The sequence below is a fragment of the Humulus lupulus genome, chromosome 1 (genome assembly GCF_963169125.1).
Source record: "Humulus lupulus chromosome 1, drHumLupu1.1, whole genome shotgun sequence".
In the NCBI taxonomy this organism is placed as follows: Eukaryota; Viridiplantae; Streptophyta; class Magnoliopsida; order Rosales; family Cannabaceae; genus Humulus; species Humulus lupulus.
Window position 1 is genome coordinate 293,186,667 of NC_084793.1, and position 22,533 is coordinate 293,209,199.

The 22,533-nt window shown below is 28.8% G+C and overlaps 1 protein-coding gene across 1 annotated transcript; it reads left to right on the forward strand.

Moving 5' to 3' along the window:
- Positions 1-2,480: 2,480 nt before the first annotated feature.
- Positions 2,481-21,680, forward strand: LOC133810175 (triacylglycerol lipase OBL1-like). Its single transcript, XM_062246007.1, has 5 exons — positions 2,481-2,866; positions 19,404-19,597; positions 20,107-20,140; positions 20,467-21,101; positions 21,188-21,680. The coding sequence occupies exons 1-5, from the start codon at positions 2,539-2,541 to the stop codon at positions 21,470-21,472; spliced, it is 1,476 nt and encodes a 491-aa protein (XP_062101991.1). The 5' UTR covers positions 2,481-2,538; the 3' UTR covers positions 21,473-21,680.
- Positions 21,681-22,533: the final 853 nt, after the last annotated feature.

The following is a 22,533-nucleotide window of genomic DNA, read 5'->3' on the forward strand; positions in this document are numbered from 1 at the left end:
ACAAAATATAGGGTCCAAAAAATTATTTATCAAAATATAATATTCAAATAGTTAATGAGACAAAATACAGAGTCCAAAAAAATATGAACCCTTATTAATCTATATATATAAATGAGAGCTTCAATGATATTATGTGGCACTCTAAAATCTCTTCAAATCACTCTTTCTATTTTCTCATTTAATCTAATTTTTTATTCATTTTCTATTTTCTAAAATATCTTAACAATTGAAAATATCAATATATATACATATTAATTTAATTAAAAAATTATTTTATTATATCATTTTATAATTAACATTTTACAATCTAAAAATTATTTTCTCATTTTTATTTTAATAAAAATTATAATAGATAAAAATATCTACATATAATAATAATAATAAAATCTATCTATTTATAATGTTAACTTTTAACAATAAAATATTCAAACGGGTAATCAACGAAATTATATGTGGTTCAAATAATCTATCTTTACAATTCCTATTTTTTAATTTTTGATAAAACACAAGGTCCACAAGTTAATTTAAAAAAAAAATTAACGGTCAAAATTGGTAAACAACTAAAATACAAATCTTAACAATTGAAAATATCAATATATATACATATTAATTTAATTAAAAAATTATTTTATTATATCATTTTATAATTAACATTTTACAATCTAAAAATTATTTCTCATTTTTATTTTAATAAAAATTATAATAGATAAAAATATCTACATATAATAATAATAATAAAATCTATCTATTTATAATGTTAACTTTTAACAATAAAATATTCAAACGGGTAATCAACGAAATTATATGTGGTTCAAATAATCTATCTTTACAATTCCTATTTTTTAATTTTTGACAAAACACAAGGTCCACAAGTTAATTTAAAAAAAAATTAATGGTCAAAATTGGTAAACAACTAAAATACAATGTTCAAAATGGTATGAACCCTTATAGAAAACATAAATTATATATATTTATATAATTTACTTTTTATAAATAATTTTACCTTTTGAATAAATATATGATCCACAGGTTAATTTTTAAAAATAAACAATCAAAATGAGTAATCTGCCAAAATATAGTGTTCAAAAAATAGATTTATTTATTTCTATTTTAATATTTTGACAGAACTTGAACTACGCAAAACGTATAATAATAATAAATAAAAGTAAATGTACAACAAGTTTTGTGAACTTTGTTTTTAGTACTTTAAAATTTGTCAGAATTTTTAAAAAATCTATAGGAGGTTCGCTATACAATAACATTGAACACCATCATGAAATAAAAAATTATGGTCAAAATGTCTTCACGTATCTATATAAAGAACATGTTGTATGAGTATGGTCAAAATAAATCACCACCCCACAGTCTCCCAAAAAATATTTTAAAATATATATGTTTTAATAATTACAAAAGACTGCGCGGAGCACGGTTATATTTTCTAGTTTTATCATAATTAAGATAAACTTTTTTTTACAAAATAACTTAAAAAAAGTTATGACGGTCAAGAATCTATATTCCTTTATATTAATTTATTCAAATGCTAACAAACGAGGAACACGTATTTTTTCATAAAATTTTTAACTTTTATTATTGTTATTAATGATATAATTATGAGAAAATGAGATATTTTAGGACTTAATTACTCAAATTAACTTCGAGTATCTGTAATTATAGCTAGAATAATTCAACGACCAATAGCAATAAAAAGCAAAATACCAACAAAAAAAAATTATGCCTAATGTAGCTGTTTTTGTTTAGAGCACAATCGATCGATTCAAAACAATAATTATGAAAAATAATAATTCAAAGCACGAGAAAGAGCATATATCCAGATGATGACTGCATGTGAGGGGCCAGGATTTGTTGAAGTTGTCGTATATATAAATATATATATATATTCATCAAAATTATAATATAGCTTTCGTTTCTGGGTATGGTCTATATGTATTCACATAAGACATAACAAAATATGTATATTATATTACAGGAAATTTCTTCATTTGATACTTTATATTTATATTTTTTAAAATATTATTTTTGTGCTCTCTCTTTTTAATAATACTTATATAATATTCTATATTTTAAACTTATACTTATTTGATATCCTAAACTCAGATTTAATAAATTAAATTTTGATCAAACTATCATCAGTTATATATAATTAAGTAATTAAATTTAAATTTAGAACTTACATAATTAACAATAATTTGATTAAATTGGTAAAATTTATTAATTAAATTTGAATTAGAATATCAAATATGTACGATTTTAAAATACAAGTTCTATACAAGTATTATTGAATACAAAAGTAGCAAAATAATATTTTGTAAACCAAAATAATACTTTGTTAAGACGATCGAATCGAACCTTTTCACACTAAGAAATTGATCTTCTTCTCAGCCATATGTGCAAGAATTGATCTCCACCGTTGATCTAGCTAGCTATTTAAACATTTATTACATACTAAGTTTTCTTTTTTATTTATATACAGAGAGAGAGAAAGAGTGTGTGTGAGAGAGAGAAAGAGTGAAAGCCACCATGGCATGTGACAAGGGCTTCTCCAGCAGTTACATGCTGTTGAAGCCAGAAGAAGTGAAATTTTTTGATCTCATTCGAATCTTGTTCTCAAGTAACGTAGAGAAAAGAAAGTTTGTGGAGTTCTGCCCGTTGGGAGGAGCGGCGGCGACGGCGGCGGAGGACGTCAACTTCCGGCGAAGATGGATGATCTTCGTATCAATATTGGCACAAAAGTTTCTTCTGTTTTCTTCTACGCTATTGGTGTGGTTCGGCTCTGGTTTTGAGATGTGGCTTAACCTTGTCTCAGTTAATCAAAACGTGGGTCGCCTGGTTCTGAATTTCTTTCAAGGTTAGTCAATATATTACATATTATTTTCTTTTTAATATATGTAGATCATCATCGATTTCAAATATTCCCGTGTTTAATGATTTAATTCATATATAGTTTAAAATGGTTTGGATAATTACAGTTTTAACAAACGAAAGATAAATATACAAGTTCATTTATTAGTAGACTTTGACCACAAACTAATTAATTAAGCCACGTATCAATAATTATTGACATTGATTTCCATTTTTCTTTCATATTAGATGTCACTTACTCACTAATTAATAACAGCTCAATTCCACTCTTGAGATGCATAAAAATATCTTCTTATATTTCAAAAAAAAAAAAAATCTTCTTAATTATGCGGGGATTTTTAAAAAATATGGTTTTTATACTATCAATGTGCAAAAATATGAGAGTTATACTTTTCTTAATTTGTATGAGAAATTTATTAAAGAAAAAGTTAAAGTATGGGAAACACAATTAGTAACTAACTAAAATATAAAAATATCACATCTTTTTTATCATATTTATGTTTTATTTGATTTTGAAGGTAATTTTTTTTCTTTTTTTTCCTTATTTGTTTTTTCTTCCATTTTTTTCATTTTTATTTATTTATCTATTTTTTTCTTTAATTTGTATTGTTTTTTTTTTATATTTTTTCTTTTTTTTTTTCATTCTATTTTTTCTTCATTTTTTTATTTATTATTTTCCCCTTCCATTTTTTTTTCTTTTTTCACACCTATGAGCTTTTTTTTCTTTTTTTTTCTTCTTCCATTTTTTTCTACCACTTTTTTTATTCATATATTTTTTTCTATTCATTTTTCCATTATTTTTCTTCTTCTTCTTTTCATTCTTATTTATTCATCTATTTTTTTCATTCATCATTTCTTTTGTTTTTTTTTTCATTTTTGTACTTATTCTTTTCTCATTCTATTTTTTTTCATTTTTTTCACACATATATTTTAACATTACATAATTATTCTACTATTTTTTTATTTATTATATTTTATTATTGTAATTTTTTATAGTTTTTTCCACTATATGTAAAAAAAAATTCAAATCAATTTTTTCAGCATTTTCTTTTTATTGTAACACTTATAGGAATACCAAAATTTGGAAAGAAAACTAATAAAAATATGAAAACATGAATGGGTAACTGGTTACCTTCACATTCTTTGTGGGTATATTTTTTAGGGTAACTGGTTACTTTCACGTTCTCGTGTGTGTATATTTATGGTTTCACGTTCTTCTTCCTTTTTTAATGAAGTGTTCTTCCATTTTTCCTTCAAATTTGATGTTTCTTTTCATATTTAATATGAGTAACTCGTCACCCCTCTTAGGTAACTAGTTACCCCTCTTATGAAAGAAAGTTACTCATATCAGGATAACTGGTTACCCCTCCTGGTGCATGTTATTTAACTTAGCTCAAGGATTTTTTTTAAAATCAATCAAGTAACTGGTTACCCTACCCAGGATTTGAAAAAAAAAACGTACAATCTTAAAAAAAAACATGTTTATAATAAATAAATAATAATTTTAAAAACAATTCATATTACAAAAAAAAATTTGCAAAACAACCAAAGAAAAATTTAATATAAAATAGTAATATAAAAACAATATAAAAAAACAAATAACCTAAAAAAATAATAATCAAATTACAAACATACCCTTCCAAATTTGATTAAGAGTAAAACTATAGCATAAACTAACTTTTATACAAAAATATGGGAAAATAAACTCATTAAAGTGAAAATTCTTAAAAAAAAGACCATATATTAACTTTTTTTTTTTTTTAAGTTATATTTTTGTACACTCTATTAAAAATCTCATATATATAATATAATTTCCTCTAATTATGTCCTACCTTGTTTCACCCATGATAATGACCGGTTTTGGGCCAATATGTTGTCACATCTTTTATCAACTAATTTTTCTCTCAATTTTTCATTTTTATTTTCATAATGTGAAAGCAAAGTAGCCCACCAATGTAACTCAATGACGGGATCCTATGTGTTTGTGGATGGTGTCTGCGTTGTGTCCAGATTTTTACCTTACAAGCGTAATTGTTTAAGGAAAAATTACAGAAAATATCGTTAAAAAATTAATTTTTTTAAGAAATTTTTACATTTTCACTGCTTTGACTTTTTTCTTTTTTTCTATTATTTTCACGATATTTTTAGGTTTTTTTTTTGTTGATATTTAGTTAGTTCAATAAGTTGTTTTTCTTAAAAATTCGTATTTTCTTAATTATAAAACTTTAAAATTTTTATTTTTAAAAATTTGAGTACGTATTTTTTTTAAAATAATATATAAACCGGAAAAAAAGTAAAAAAAAAACAAAAGAAATATGTTTTTAAAAATATCTCAATGTTTAATCTAAATTTTAACCTATTTAATTATTGAATCAAAAAATTAAACCTAAACCCAGCGTATTTATAAACGGATTAACACGATATGATCTAAGTAACTCATTTACAAAGAAGTCAAAATTTTGATTTGTGTCGATATATATGTATATCGATATATTTATGACATATTTAATGTTTGTACGTATGATATATTTATAACCAATATAACACTAATATGACTGATTTGATATATATATATATATATATTTAAAAATTGAATACAATAAAATGGTTGTTATTGAGTCATTAATCAGATTAGGCAGATTAACCTGAGAGTGACCTATTTGATAGATGAGTTATATAAATTCAAATCTATTTATTTCATGGGAGTTTTGAATTGTATTATTATGTTTTAACTAGTATTGTCGTCGTATAATGTTCTCAGTCTAAACTATATAAATGGGACAGGTGTCCTCCACATTGGAGGAATGAAGTAAAACCTTGTTTGTTTGGGTAAAGTTAAAAATTAATATATATATTTAGATCAAATATTTTTTTGGGTTGATAAAAACTCCAACCACCCAACTTTTTCATATAGATAAAACTTTTTGTTTTCAAAATAGAATAAAGTTGTTAAAATTTGCATATTACATTTTTTTCCCTTTAGTCATAGCCATATAGGTTAGTAGCTACTACACCTTCTCTTCAAAAAAAATTGTCTCAATATCAAAATTTTGTGTAATAATTATATCAATTAACATTTCAAATATCTTATTTATTATTATTACTAGATGAATAGTGATCCAATCTTTAAAAAGAACTAAATAAATTAATTCATATATACAACAAATATACACTAACTGCTTTTAAGAACTTAGTTAGAAATCTAGGAATTTCAGATAATTGTTTTATTTAAACAAATTGTATATTTAATTACTTTTTTTCTTCAAAAGACCCATCATGACTTTTCTTAAAAGAATATAAGAAAAATAAAAAGCAATTCAGACTTGATATAATTTTTTTGACAAAATAATAATTGATATAATTAAAAAATAAATAAAAATAACTATTATGCAGTTTTTTTTATAATGTTGTTATTCTCTGCATATAAGTAATATAATAAAAAAATAAAAAGAAGAAAACAAAGATCAGAGTTGTGGTTTTATATATCTATCAGAAAAAAATTGATGTGTCTTATATTATTCTCCAAACAAAATTTTTCCCATCATTGTGACACATGTCCTATTTATATTGTGTAGAGAGAGAATCCCCACTTTGTGTGACTGTTTTTATTTGGGATATATAAGTGTGTACAATTCATTGGGGAAGAATGTTTAATTATTACCTCTTTTCTTTCTTTTTATATTAATTTAAAAAAAAAAAAAAACCAACTACGTGAAAACTACAGAAGAATCCACTACAACAGAAGAAAACAATATATGTAACCTTTTTTCGTGACTTTGAAGCATTGGTCTTAATTAACTACGGTGATTAGGACTTTGTGGGTGGATGTCCTCGAATCGAATATATATTATTCCCAAAGGAATATTTTGGTGAAAAATAAAGTAAGTGACTGAGTGGAAGTATTATCAACTTAGCTATCGATTTAAGTTCTAGGGCATTAACTTCAATATACACACATGTCCATGAGTATTAATTTATTGTTACACATATTTAAGTGTAATCAATATTATTATTTTGAATAATAATTAATACATAAACCGCTTTTAAGTGTATGTATTATTAATGATACTACAAGGCAATTTAGGTTACCCAACACCCACCCTACATATTATTATTGGTACACATTAAATAGCGAGTGTTAGAATTTATAAAACACTCAAGCAACATGCATAAATATTAATATTTCAATACATAATATCATATCTTAATCATGTTACTAAAAGTAATTCAATATAAAATCATAAATCATATTTTTATAGATCATTTGCTAAATCAAAAAAGATGATGATATGAGAGTCAAAGCACTAACATGAAATCATATGCTAAAATAATAATAAAATAATGAATAATGACAAAAAAATAAATAAATAAATAAAAAAGTGAACATATATTGATGATCCAAATTTGGACCATGCTATCAACTTTTAGCCTTTGCTAAATTTGGCATAATTTTTAGTTCACTATTGGAGAAGTTATTTTTTAAAGTATACATTATATTTTAACAATGCATCATAGATTTGCATCTCCATGTGAGATGTTCTTAGCATGTGTCAAATTTGACTCATTTTTTGAACATCATTGAAATTATACTTTTGCAAAAAATGTATCAAATATAGTAAGAGTGTTGCTAATTGACACATTAAGGTACCCAACTCCACATGAGGTGTCACCTCATGATTGGTTAGCGATACCCCATAATATTTATTAAATTCAAATAAGTGAGACCCGATATTGGATTACACCAATAACAGTATAACACCTGCTTGTGGTATTGGGCACCAATGGTGCCCTTTAGCAATTCTCATATAGTAATGCACTAGTTTGATTAACAGATCCCACCCAAGCAACAAGACTATGAACGACATCATTACTACTCCTACGAATCCAAAAGAAGGCATCAGGAAAATTATTAGCTGAATTAGAAAGATGAAAAAAAGGGACATAATAGTCCAATTAGGAACTGTTCTAGAGGTGACAGCTTTGAACAAGGTTCTTAGTGAGAAAAAAAATAGCATTAGACCATTTATGATAAATACATAGATCCACAGCTGAAAATTATGCCTTAGCTTCTGCTTTCGTTGGGGAAACCGCATGGAATTTTGTAGAGAAAATCATGCAAATTCCTAGCCAATTCCTTCAATTCATCCCACATAGATTTGAGTTTGGTGAAGTAAGATGTGACCGAGTGATCTCCTTGGTGTAGACCTTGAAGATTGGTCTTCAATTGGAAAATTATGGGTTCATTTCCTTGGTTGAAATGCTCAGTAAGATCATTCCACATATCAGAGGCAAGATCAAAGAACATGATGCTTTGAGCAATGTTGGAGAAGACCGAGTGGAGAAGCCAGGACATGATCATGTTAATACACCTGGTCCAAGAACTAAAGAGAGGGTTAGAATCATTAGGTTTAGAAAAAGTACCATCGACAAACACAGTTTTGTTCTTGGCAGCAAGAGCCATTGAAATAGCTCTTTTTCAAGACTAAAAGTTTGAAACAGTGAGAAGTTAGAAGATAAGAATGAGTTTGGGTTGATCTCCTGAGCTTAGAAAGTATGGGTTGGACACATCTTCATGAGTTGGTCAATTGGATTGTCGGAGATTGGTGGAGTCGTCAGTCATGGACGATTGGGGATCACGAGCATGGTTGTTATCGACACCTTCTGGGTTGGAGAATCGATTTGTGTGCACCATCATTGCAGATCTGGAAGAAGATGAAGATTTTAACCTGGCTTTGATACCATATTAGTGCTAGAACATCGAGAGAAAAGAAACAGAGAAAATATAGGAGAAAACTATGTTTGTATTGAAAATAAGTTTATTGTCTTTACAACATGAGTCTACTGTCCTATATATACGCAGCTAATACAACTTGGTGCATAACTGAAATTAGTTAACACTTTAACTAATCAAGAAGCTAAATCAGTTAAGGGAGTTAACTAACTAAGCTAACAAACTAAGTGTAACTCTAATAAACATCCATAAAAATCCTAAATTTGCCCACCTCTAATGATTGTTGAGCTAGGAGAGAAGTCTTCGTCCTTATGATACATTAATCCTCCACCAATGAAGTGGTCTTGAAATCTCGAACACTTTTAGCAAAAGAAAGTAACATTATAGAAGGGTTGCAAACCATCTTGTCATGGATCCAACTTGCACGAGCTAGAAAAGGAGTCTTATCATAAACACCCAACCACCAAAATGTCTGACCTCTTTATCTAAGTCCTTATAAAGGGTCTTAGGAAGAAGGAAACTGAACATAGCATACACTGAAATTCTTTGAGTTTATGATTTAATTAGCCTTGCTCTTCCTACTTGTGATAGTATAGCTTACATTGCCACCCTTCGAAATGATTAAGATTAACATCACAAACATAACTGAAGTCGCTATCTTAGAAAGAAAAAAGAGGTCGGGTACCTAATGTTAGAGAATATATATTTATACTCAATGGAATCATGGAAAAATCAAAATGCAACTCTATGTAAAAAATACAATAGACAAGGTAATTGATTAAATGAACATTACAACTCAATTGCTCAAAATACAAGTAAATCTAAAGAGATAGAAGAAAAAGATTACAAACTCAAAACGATAATAATACAAGTAAATAAGATCAACAAGATCAAAAGAATGAAAATAAAATCAATAAAAAGAACAAACTCTCACACAACCAAAGTGTAGAGTAGTGGGGATCACCAACTTGAACAAGGTTCAAAACCTTTGTCCAAAAGTTTATTTCCCCCTATTCTCTAAGCACTAAGGGATCTCTCTAGGAAATAGCTCTCTAGAATTATCAAGCATCTATGGTGTATTTTCCAGCCAAGTGCTTTGTGGATGGAAAATGGTATGTCTTACAAGTGAGCATTAGACTTCTATTCATAGAGTTTTGAGACACTTTTTGAATTTCAAATTCCACCAACCCCCATGGTTGTTACCAATGATTAATTGGATGTTTATGGAATTAAAATAGAGATTTGGAAGTTATTTGGCTGTTGGAAACGTTCAAAATTGGATAAAACCGAAGTTTGGAAAATGTTGTCAGTCGCTCAGGTCGCGGCCTGAAAAACATGGGCCGCGGGCTAAAATGTTTTCTGCCTCTTGGGCTGCGGCCTGAAAAACATAAGCAGCAGCCTAAGTCGTTTTTTCAGCAACCAATTTTCCAAAACATTCGAAATTCATTCTCACTTGCTTTTATAACTTCCATACACATTATGTGAGTTAAAATCACTTCTCTAACAGCCATATCTCTTATGGATTTTGAGAAATTCAAATCAAAATGTGTAATATCAAATCTACACATTATTGGGTAATATTTGGGAGTTACAAGTTTGTTTTTTTTAACTCCAAAATATGTCACATTTGCCACAAACATGTGTCCAATTTTTGTGACTCTCAATAATATGTTACAAGGTGTGACAAATCACATTATGTTACATTATTTAATCTAACATTATATTATTTAAAATAATATAACATTGTTCCACTTAGATTAAATAATCAATTTTTGTAACACTTATTTAATCAATCAAAACATTATATTAAAATATAATATTCGCCCACTTGATTATATAACGACTCTCTATAGAAACATTTGCATTGGTGCATAAAGTAATATGTCTTTCGACTTGAATTTTACCTTAGTGTAATTACCACAAAGTTTGTTGAAATTTTGGTTGTCGAAGCATTGAACCACTATCCCTTGATAACAAATCGGTGATAACACACAAACATTTGCTATGTTTACTTGAGACCTCAATGTCTCATTTTTGCACCGTTAATGGACATGTGCACATTCCATTCATAGACTTTTCTTGAGAATGACTCTCAATTCTCATGAGGGGCGGCACCACCCCTAGGTCTATATAGGTAGAACTCTTACACTATTTTGTTACCCTAAAATACTTGTCTTTTTAAGACTGAGTTATATTAAAAAAACCTTTCGGTTTTAACCCTCATTTTGGTAACACACTAGTACTCATATCTCATATGGGACAATATTTGAGTACTACTACTATTCACTTGATTAACTTGTTATTACCTATTGAACCTAATACTAGTTTGGTTACTAGTATTAAGATAGATTACCATCAACCGTGGATCTCTTTAGGGATTCTAAGTCCCATCCCTTGAGATGTAGAAATGATTATTTGAATCATTTTCTCATGTATGCATACTTAGACACTCTCATTATTTTCTTCAAACTTTGTTGCTAGCTATAGTTTGATTAAAATAGTTACATCTTTAAAATAGTGATTTTGACCATAGTCAACACCCTCACTATTTTATACTTCAATGTCCAAGATAAACAATTCCTTGAATATTAATTCTAGGATCCTCTTTGTTTCTAAAATTCTCCTTTATGTTTTAAATTGATTCCTTCTTGAATCAAAATATTACAAAACAATAACTTTAGATACCAAACATATCTAGATTTGTTCATTCTATACACATATAGACAATGTGATTTGATAGGATGACCAATTTAATCAATTATTATCAACAAATTTGACTAACTTTTGAAGAATCACCCCCACATTTCTCACATAGTGATAATCACTTTAAAATAGAAATCTCTTCATTTCTATTAAGTCATTTATCCTCTAACATAAATCTAGACTTATAATTCTCAAAGTTCATCATGAGTCCATTAAGCCACATGATAAACTCTCAAGATATAACCTCAATGTTTATCTTGATTTATTTACTTGCTAAAGCAAGTCATGCTTCTTTCAAAGCAACTTTTACTTAGTTTCTTATGTATTTCTTAAAATAAAAATGTGAACACAAATGTAATGTGAGAATTTCTCAAACAAATAATCACATTATGAAATAATAGGTCTACACTCTTACCTATTATTTTAACAAGTTCATTTTGAAACTTTTTTAATATCTCACACAAATGTCTCATAGAAAAATAAAGAATTATCATAGAATAATACTTTAATTTTATTGATAGTTTTCAAGAGTAGAAGCTTTATTACAAAATAACAATTTTTCAACAAGGCACATAAACATGGTAATCATGCTAGGATATCTTCTTCCTTTTCTATAGTATTTACCTCATTCTCATGTGGGTCCTTTCGGTACCTACATACTCTAGCATAGTGCCCGGATTTTCCACAAACGAAACAGTGACCTCTCACGTTTTTGAATTGTCCATGATCTTTCTTTGGGCCTAAAGGGTTACCCGTTGAACCTAAAAGAGGGTGTTTTAATATATATGCTCGCAAGTGCACGAATCGTTTCGGAATATAATGTTCATGTAAGTACGAGGTCAAACCCATGGGAGTTGACTAACATCAAAAGAAACTATTTCAAACAAAGCAAGAAGATTCTAACCTAGTTCCAAATATTTGATGAGAATTTGTTTTAGAAAAATAAAAGACAAGTAATAAAAAGATTTGAGATTAAATAGAAAAATGGTTTTCAAATGAGATATGTAAAATAAGATTATTAAGATATTAGAATCCACAAAATGCAAGTTCAATAGTATTTATAAGTATATTGATTCCCAAGTTTAGATATAGTTGAAATAAATCACACTATATTTTTTTTCAAAATACATTTTCTATTCAAGCACAAGTTACTTTAAAAAAGGTAGGATTTTTTTTCACTTATATAAGATATAATTTCTAAGCATTAGTTGTGTTACAACCTAAAGAAACTACAAAAAATCAAAGAGATTATGTTTAGGCAAAATATGATACTTATGCTCTAAGAATTAGATGTGAACAATATAATGAAAAATATTTAATCAAAAAATATCATATTTTTGCACAATGAAGAACTAAGTGTAATATGCTTTAACAATCAATAATAGATAAAAAATGCATATCTTTGATAGAAAAATCCATAACTAATGTTGCACAAATGGGAAATCAACATACAACAAAAAATACTATCTAGTTACATTTTGCTTCATCATCATCTTAATAATCTTTGAAAAAGATTAGAAGCTCATAACTAGATTGAAATAAAAATTACAAAATAACATACTTGACATGCTCTTCAAAAGATGAAAAATGGTAGAGAGAAAATAGTGAAAAGAATAGAGAAAAATATGAAGTGTAGAAGATGTTGAAAAGATGAAGAAGAGCCCCCCAAATGGTCTTACAAGACTCTATTTATAGGCAAAATATGGAGATTAAATTAATCAAATTAAAATAAATAAATTGATTAATTTAATTGTGTTGGGAAGTGGTAGGATAAATAGAGTAAGTGTAATGGTATTGGAAAGATGAAATGTTTGGTTGGATGGAAGATTAGTGAAAAACTAGGGTAAAAAAATGAATTATGAATGTTTATTTAGGTAAGAAAAATAGGGAAGAGTGAATTGATATTTGAGTGAAAAGAAAAAAAAATGGGAAGAAAAATATGGTTTTTGGCATTTTGGTGGCTGTGTTGGCAGCTTGGCTGTCTTGGGGCAGTTTGGGCCATGGAGCTTCTGGGCTTGTGGAGTTGGGAGCTGCTGAAGGCAGCTTAGAGTTGGGCTAGGCGGCCTGGAGTGGAACAGGCCCGTTGGGCAAGCTGGTGGCAGGCAGCCCAGAAGCTGGTGAGGAGAGCAGCTGGACCGTGTGGTTGGCGCAGGCCCACGGCTGGCACTTTGAACAGGAGGCGTGAGGGATGCAAATGAAGAGGATCTCTTCGGTTTGCTGCTTCTTGGAGGTGACAGCTGGAGACCTGGCAGGGAGCTGGAGAGGGTCTCGGCAGGGAGGACTTGCTGAAGAGATGCTGGCTGGAGTCAATTGGGCTTCTGACGGTTTGGGCCTGGCATTGGGCTTGTTGGAGACTTGGGTTTGATTGTAAAAATACCACTTTTATTTATTATTTTCCTCACTTTTTTAAAGCCCAAAAATACCATAAATTTCCTACAAAATAAATATAAAATAAATCATAATAAAATATTTTCACTATAAAATAAATCAAGTTAATTTTTTGAAAATATTAATTATAACTTAATTTATATTTAACATTTAAGCTCAATAATACCATATTTTTTACCTCAAATTAAATAACAATAATTCAAATAATTAACTACAATATTTTACAAAAAAATAACTATAAAAACACAAAAAAATCTATAAAATTGAAATAAACCTAATAAATTCAAAATTACTTAAAAACTTAATAAATTATTTAAAAACTCAAGAATTAAGCAACAATTAGCACATAAAAAGTGGTAAAATAACTCTATTGTGTAGAGTTATCATTCCCACTACCATTCTTGTTGTTATTGCCCTTGGGATGTTGTGTGAAACCGCATTGGCCTTGGAAGTCTCATCTTTAGACTCATTTACACCCTTGTCTCTTATTCTCAATTCATCTTCAATTCTAATGTGTTTTTGAATCTCTTCCAAAGTGTAATCCTCAGTCTTATGGATGATTCTTTTCCTATAACTCCTCCAAGTTGGTGGTAATTTTGCCACTATTGCACCAACTTGAAAGGCATCGGGAAGCTCAATCTTGAGAACTTTCAACTTGTTCACAATCACTTGTAACTCATGAATTTGAGGTAAAAGAGTTTTCCCATCAATGAAAGAAAACTCAAAATATTGAGAAATTAAGAACTTTCTTGTACCTTCTTCCTCTGCCTTGTACTTACTCTCCAAGGCATCCCAAATCTCCTTCGCGAATTTGGTGTTGGTATAGAGGTCATATAGCCTATCGAATAGGGCATTAAGGATATGACCCCTATAAAGAAGGTTGTCCTCTTCTCTCTTCCTTCTTTTCTCCACCTCCTCAGGAGTGTCTTTGTCGGATGGCTCGGCTAGAGGTGTCAAGGATGACTCAAGGATGTAGGCTATCTTGAGTGTTGTCAAAAGGAATTTCACCTTGTCTTGCCACCTAGTGAAATTGGATCCATCAAACCTATCCAACCTCACTAGGTTTTGGTTCATAATCTTGATGGTCTCACCTTCCATTGAAAAAAAAGAAAATAAGCTTTTGATTGTTAGAGAATATATATTTATACTCAATGGAAACATGGAAAAACCAAAATACAACTTTATGCAAAAAAATACAATAGACAAGGTAATTGATTAAATAAACATTACAACTCAATTGCTCAAAATACAAGTAAATATAAAGAGGTAGAAGAAGAAGGTTACAAACTCAAAACAATAATAATACAAGTAAATAAGATCAAAAGAATGAAAATAAAATCAATAAAAAGAACAAACTCTCACACAACCTAAGTGTAAAGTAGTGGGGATCACCAACTTGAACAAGGTTCAAAACCTTTGTCCAAAAGCTTATTTCCCCATACTCTCTAAGCACTAAGGGATTTCTCTAAGAAATAGCTCTCTGGAATTATCAAGCATCTATGGTGTATTTTCCAGCCAAGCGATTTGTGGATGGAAAATGATGTGTCTTACAAGTGAGTATTAGACTCCTATTTATAGGGTTTTGAGACACCCTTTGAATTTCAAATTCCATCAACCCACATGGCTGTTACCAATGATTAATTGAATGTTTATGGAATTAAAATAGAGATTTGGGAGTTATTTGGCTGTCGGAAACGTTCAAAATTGGATAAAACCGAAGTTTGGAAAATGTTGTTAGCTGCTCAGGCCGCGGCCTGAAAAATATGAGTCGCGGCCTAAAATGTTTTCTGCCTCTTAGGTCGCGGCCTGAAAAACATAGGCAGCGGCCTAAGTCATTTTTTCAACAACCAATTTTCCAAAACGTTCCAAATTCATTCCCACTTGATTTTGTAACTTCCATACACATTATGAGAGTTAAAATCACTTCTTTGAGAGCCATATCTCTTATGGCTTTTGAGAAATTCAAATCAAAATGTGTAATATCAAATCTACACATTGTTGGGTAATATTTGGGAGTTACAAGTTTTTTTTTTTTTTGTAACTCCAAAATATGTCACATTTGCCACACACATGTGTTCAATTTTTGTGACTCTCAATAATATGTTACAAGGTGTGACAAATCACATTATGTCACATTATTTAATCTAACATTATATTATTTAAAATAATATAACACCTAAGAAATTCATCTACAACATTATTAATACCCTACAATGAAGCAAATAAAAAAAAAGGCATTTGAAGAATGGGGAGCATTATTGTTAGAGAACACCAACTTTTTGTAAGCATTCAAAGATTTCATTGCCCCTACCACTAAGTAAACTTCTAATCAACGTTCCACCACCTTTTCCAAAGTAGCCTTACAAAAGATGAATGTGTCATCCACATATATTAATTGTAGTGTTGTCAATTTGTGTTAACGTGTCATATTTCGGGTCAACACAATTTCAACACGACACGAATACGACACGATTAAATAGTGTGTCGTAACTCGAACACGACACATTTATGAATAGGTTAACCTATGACACGAACACGGTATTTAAACATGTCATATTCAGGTCGTGTTAACATTACATGACACGTTTATATTTTGGACCTATTTATAACTTATTTAACCCACATAGATAGATTGAAAATGATAATCAAGTTCAAACAAGTCATTTTAACATATATAAGACATATTTATATGTTACATAGGTTAATTTTGACCTATGTAATCAACTCAAAATTAAAATATAAATCTAATATTCAAAATATAAGATATCATACACTAAAATACAAAATTATATATTATTAAATAAATTAAGTCTAGGTTAACATATTTATGAACTATTTAGTAATCTATACTTAATCGTGTTAAATATGTTAATTTCGGGTTTAGTGAGTTAACTTGGTTTTAACCTGAAATTTAATCGAGTATAATTGGGTTTAACCTATTTTGACCCGTATCTGTTTATACTAAACAAAAACCCGATAATTTTGTATCATTTTTTAGTCGTGTTATCGTGTTGTGACGTATATTGTCAGCTTTAATTAATTGTTATCGAGTAATTATACATAGCAACATTAATTAAATAACATAACTAGCCAATTAGTTTATCAACTAAGAATAATTACAAAAATCCAATATAATCCCTATATATTGATGCATATATATTATTAGTTGTTTGGTCGGTTATTAACAGATTATGCTTACCTTTAACTCCTATATATTTATGCATATAGAGATAGAGAGCACGTATAGTCTACTTATATAGTCGTATAATTATACATATATAATAGGGTTATTTTCGGCAATAATGCCTATGTAGTTTATTTTGTAGCACTTAAATGCTTATGTAAAAAATTTGGCGGCAATAATGCCTACCGTTAATGTTTTGTTGCAGCCGTTGGTCCCTGAGCCATTAGGAGTATATATGATACACGTGGCACGACCCAATTGGATTAAATTATTAAATTTAAAAAAATAAATATACATATTTCTATTTTCTAATCTAAAACAAAAAAACTAACCACGAACAAAAATTGATTTCGTTTAATATCTTAATAACATTTATAAAACTAATCTAAAACAAAAAAATCTAAAAATTCTTTACCCAGAATATAACTCAATCCTAATAACAATATAAACTAAAAATTTCATCTCGGTAACCCAGATTTTTGACCAAAAATAATGCCCAAAATATAAACAAGAACCCAGCAAAGAAAAACTGCACAAATTGGCTCCCTAACCAATCGGAAATTACAACACACATGCAGAAAAATAAAATCAAAATCTGGCACCTCTACTCAGTCGGAATCAATGGGGGACGAAGCTCAAATCGAAACAGCACAGGCCGAAGATGTGCGTGCCCTTAGAGCGAATGGGGATGTGGTCGGAGCTGTACCGTGGTCGAAGAAGACACCCGCAACGCTCGCCTGGGTTCTTGATACGCGACGGAGAAGACGCCGAAGCTACGTAGCTGTGCGTCTGGAGAACGAGCCGACCAGTGGTGACTGGAGTTGCGTGGCCGGATTCTTGTGCTTGGAACGGTGGGCGTGCTTCGCCGGAGTGGTGTGCAAGGGGCGGTGGTGATCGGATTGGAGGCAACGGCTGGGGACTTTGTGAAGAAGATAACATGATAAATCCCTAAAAACAGACCCGACCTCTACCTAGAATTTTTTTCCTATATTATTTTTTTTTCTCATTTATTTTTTCTTTTTATATATTTAATAGAAAATAGAAATATGTATATTTATTTTTTAAAATTTAATAATTTAACTCAATTGGGTCGTGCCACGTGTGTCATATATACTCCTAGTGGCTCAGGGACCAACGGCTGCAACAAAACATTAACAGTAGGCATTATTGCCGCAAAATTTTTTACATAAGTATTTAAGTGCAACAAAATGAACTACATAAGCATTATTGCCGCAAATAACCCTATATAATATATATAATAGAAGAAGTGTGTGGTAAAATAACATAAAAATCATTTGTACAATAATTTCTTTTTTTATAATTAATTATTTGCAAAAAAAAGTCTTCCAAATAATTATCAAAAAAATATTATTTTATAAAATAATTTTTGAAAAAAATGTCTATTTTAGTGATGATGGAATACAAGAAATACATAAATATATGTAAAGGAGAAAAAATCTATATACTACCCCAATAATCTTTCATTAAGCAAACCACAATATAACTTGATGATAATATTGATAACATGGTATTACCCTAAGTATTTCTCTTGTTTAGAAGATGCAATATGACTTGTGAATATATTTTAGATAACGAAATTTTTTTGTTTTAATAATTTGTTTTGTTAACTTTAATAAAATATTCTAAATATTTAACAGAATATTCTTTTAAAACTAACTAAAATAGATATTTATTAATTATATTAATATAAATTCAAATACTATAAAATATCATTATTATAGTAATATTTAATATAAGACTAGATAATAAATACTTATATTAACATAAATTAGAATATTATAAATATCATTATAATAATATATAATACATAATTTTAAATTTTATCAAAAAACCATCATGTATGTTTAAAAATGTTATCATATTATATATATATTTAAAATAATCATAAACAATGTTTCGGTTTAATTTTTTATTTAATATGTTTATGTCATTATTTTATATATAATATTGTTTATTTATTTGAATATGACAATGAAATAAATTTAATAAATATAATTAAAATAATTCTATAAATAAAATTAAGCAAACAACGTGCATTGAATGTTGCTTGTATCTATCTAGTATAATAAAAAGTAATTAGTGAAAATATGTTTTATAATGTTATTTTGTAAAATTGTTATTTTTTGATAATTTTTTACAAAATAACTCTTTAATGGAATCTAGATTTTGATAGCGTGTCACAAATTTTTGATAGGGTGTCTAGGGGTGCCATTTTTTTTGCAAAAAATTATTAATAAAATATTATTGTGCAAAATGACTATAAGAAAGAAGGCTATTTTGCTAAATACGCCTATAATAAATTGATTTTTGATTAATAAATAAACAAATAAAAAATTGAGAATTACCAATTTGTACAATAGAATTTTGGTTTTTAGTATTACTTTGTGAAATATATTAATGATGTTTATTTATTTTCGTATATAAGATATATATATATATATACATGTATATATATGTGTAGAAAATAATGAATTGATAGAGTGGTAAATTGGACAGGAAAAGTGGTAAAGCCAGATAAAACCTCAGAAACGTTTGTGTCATTTATTGGAAATTTGGACAAGAGAATGGAGCTAGACGGCAACATCAAGTATGGGGACCCTAGATATTATGGGGCACTCTCTATGATGGCATCTAAGGCATCCTATGAAAACACTGCTTACATTCAAAATATAGTCAACCATCATTGGAAGGTATAAATGAATATATTTATACGTGTATATATATATATCAATTGGAATATTTCCGGCATAAGTACCTAATGTTTAGATTTTGTACGCGCCATAGATTCAATGTTTATTTTTAGTAGTAATAGTACTCAAAATCACTAAAAGTGTAATTCCGTCAACCTCCTCCGTTAGGTCTCCGTTTCGTGATAACTGGACCAATACGTGTCACTCTGTGATTGGTCCAGTTCAATAATATTTTAAAAATAATTATGATTTGGATCAATAAAAACGTAACACGTGTCTGCCTAATCTGCTCATTAACAAACCACTGGTAGAATTACACTTTTATTAACTTTGTGTACTATTGCTACTAAAAATAACCATTGAGTCTATGCCGCATACAAAACCCAAACATTGGGTACTTATGCCACAATTATCTCATATCAATTTTATTATGATTATTATCATTTGCTTAAGTATATTAATCAATAATTATTAACTTAATTGTTATGACCAATTCTTTATGTTCTCAGATGGAGTGCTTAGGAACCTACGACTTTTGGAACGGTAATTAAGAACTAACCTAATTAATTTCATGCATATATATTAACTTATATATGTTGCAATGTAGCTATAGTCACTTTCTTTTTCACATTTATATGTGTTTATTTGTTTATTTTTTCGGTGAGTATATATGTATGGTTAACTTGTGTTTCAATGAAGTACTTTAAACTTATTGTATCAAACAATGATAGATTTTATTTTAGAAAGAAAAAAACAAAATACATATATATGTACTCTATTTATCTATTATATATATATTTGGCTTTTTAATTATCTCCCTTATTATATAAAAAATGTACAATGATTTTATATATATATATATATTGCAGAATATCTAGAAAAGCCTTCAACACAAGCCTTCTTACTTCGAGACAAGACTACCGACCATGAAACAATTGTCGTTGCATTTAGAGGAACTGAACCATTCGACGCTGAAGATTGGTGTTCTGACTTCGACATTTCTTGGTACCAACTTTCTGAAGTTGGCAAAATCCATGGTGGGTTCATGAAAGCTTTGGGCCTACAAAAGAACTTGGGCTGGCCCAAAGAGGTCCAGGCCCAAAACGACACTGATTTGGATGGGCAGAACCGTCCATCTACAGCTTACTATGCCATTAGGGAAAAACTAAGGGAGTTGTTGAGTAAAAACGAGAAAGCAAATTTCATATTGACAGGGCATAGTCTTGGGGGTGCCCTAGCTATTCTTTTTCCAACTGTTTTGGTATTGCATGAGGATGATTTTTTGTTGGATAGATTGGAGGGTGTTTACACTTTTGGGCAACCTAGGGTTGGAGATGGGCAATTTGGGGAGTTCATGGCCAAAAAATTAAGAGAGCATAATATAAAGTATTTTAGATTTGTTTATGGTAATGACATGGTTCCTAGGTTGCCCTATGATGACAAGGATCTCTTGTTCAAGCACTTTGGCACTTGCATATACTTCAACCGCCACTACAAAGGAAAGGTAAACAAGTAAATTAATATCATTACTTTAGTATGTTAGCATAACATACTAATATAGTGTTGCTTGAATAATATGTTGTAATGCAGATAGTTGAAGAAGAACCAAACAAGAATTATTTTTCACCCTTAGGGGCAATGCCAATGATGGTAAATGCCTTTTGGGAACTGGTAAGAAGCTTCACTATACCAAGAAAAAAGGGAGCAGAGTACAGAGAAGGTAACTTTATGAGATTGTTTAGGATCATTGGTTTGGTAATGCCAGGCATACCAGCTCATAGTCCTCAAGATTATGTTAATGCCACACGTTTGGGATCCTCCCATATCTTCAACCTCCCAACCCAACAAGACCCTCCACCACCTGAAATTGCATAGACTATCACTATAATCACTATTTTTATTATTATTATTCTTAATTGGAATTTAGATGTGTTTTGAGTTTGTGTGTTTCCTTTCACAAAAATATTGAACTCCATATCAGTTTTACCCATAAAGTTATAGATGTGAGAATTCATTAGTAAGATTGTTGTCCATCAACATTGCACTAATCTAAAAACTTGTAATGGTATACTTTTAAATTTGATTTTGGAGAAATAACATATAGTTGCAACTTACAACATTTAGCTTTCTTTTCTTTTTCTTTTTTATCCAAAAAAATTCGAGGTAAAAAGTGACTATAAACACAACAAACTATTCTTTTTTGGATTTAACCTTAACATATACCTCCGATGAGTTACCATATCCTCCATTATCCATTTTTCATTTTTTTTCCTTCTCAAATATTAGAATAGTGGAAGACTTTGTATGACATTTTTTTATGATAAGAAAAATGTAAAAGAAAATAATCACTAAGAGCATCTTCAATGAGTACTATAAGAGTGGTGTATTGCTAATTAAAAATAAAAATGTAACGGCAATGGTGTTACAAAATGTATGACAAATTTGACACAAAATATAGCATGGATCAAACTTGGCACAAAATAAATGTTACCTTTTTTATTTACATTTTTTCTACTAATTAATGTCTTTTATATTAATTGAAAGTTCTTTAACTTTTTATATATTCTCAATAAAAATTAAATGATTTTGTTGACTTTTTGCATTAATTTGCACAATTAGAGTATAATTGTAAAAAATTGGCTAAATATAGCATTTGCTCTTTTTTTTTTTTTAGATTTTTACATAAAATACTTAATTTCGCTACATAATTACATTTTTATGGTCAAACACTTTTTTTTTTCTTTCAATTTTACCGTTTCAGGGAAATTTTACATATTTACAGTTTTGTCTTTTTTCTTTCTTTGTGTTGTTTTCATTTTGCTTTCACGTTTTGTTTAGATTTATTTTGGGTTGATGTTTAGTTGTTATGATATATATTGTTTTTTTTTTTTTTTTTTTTGGGTTGATGTGTGTAGACGCACGAATCTACAATTGAA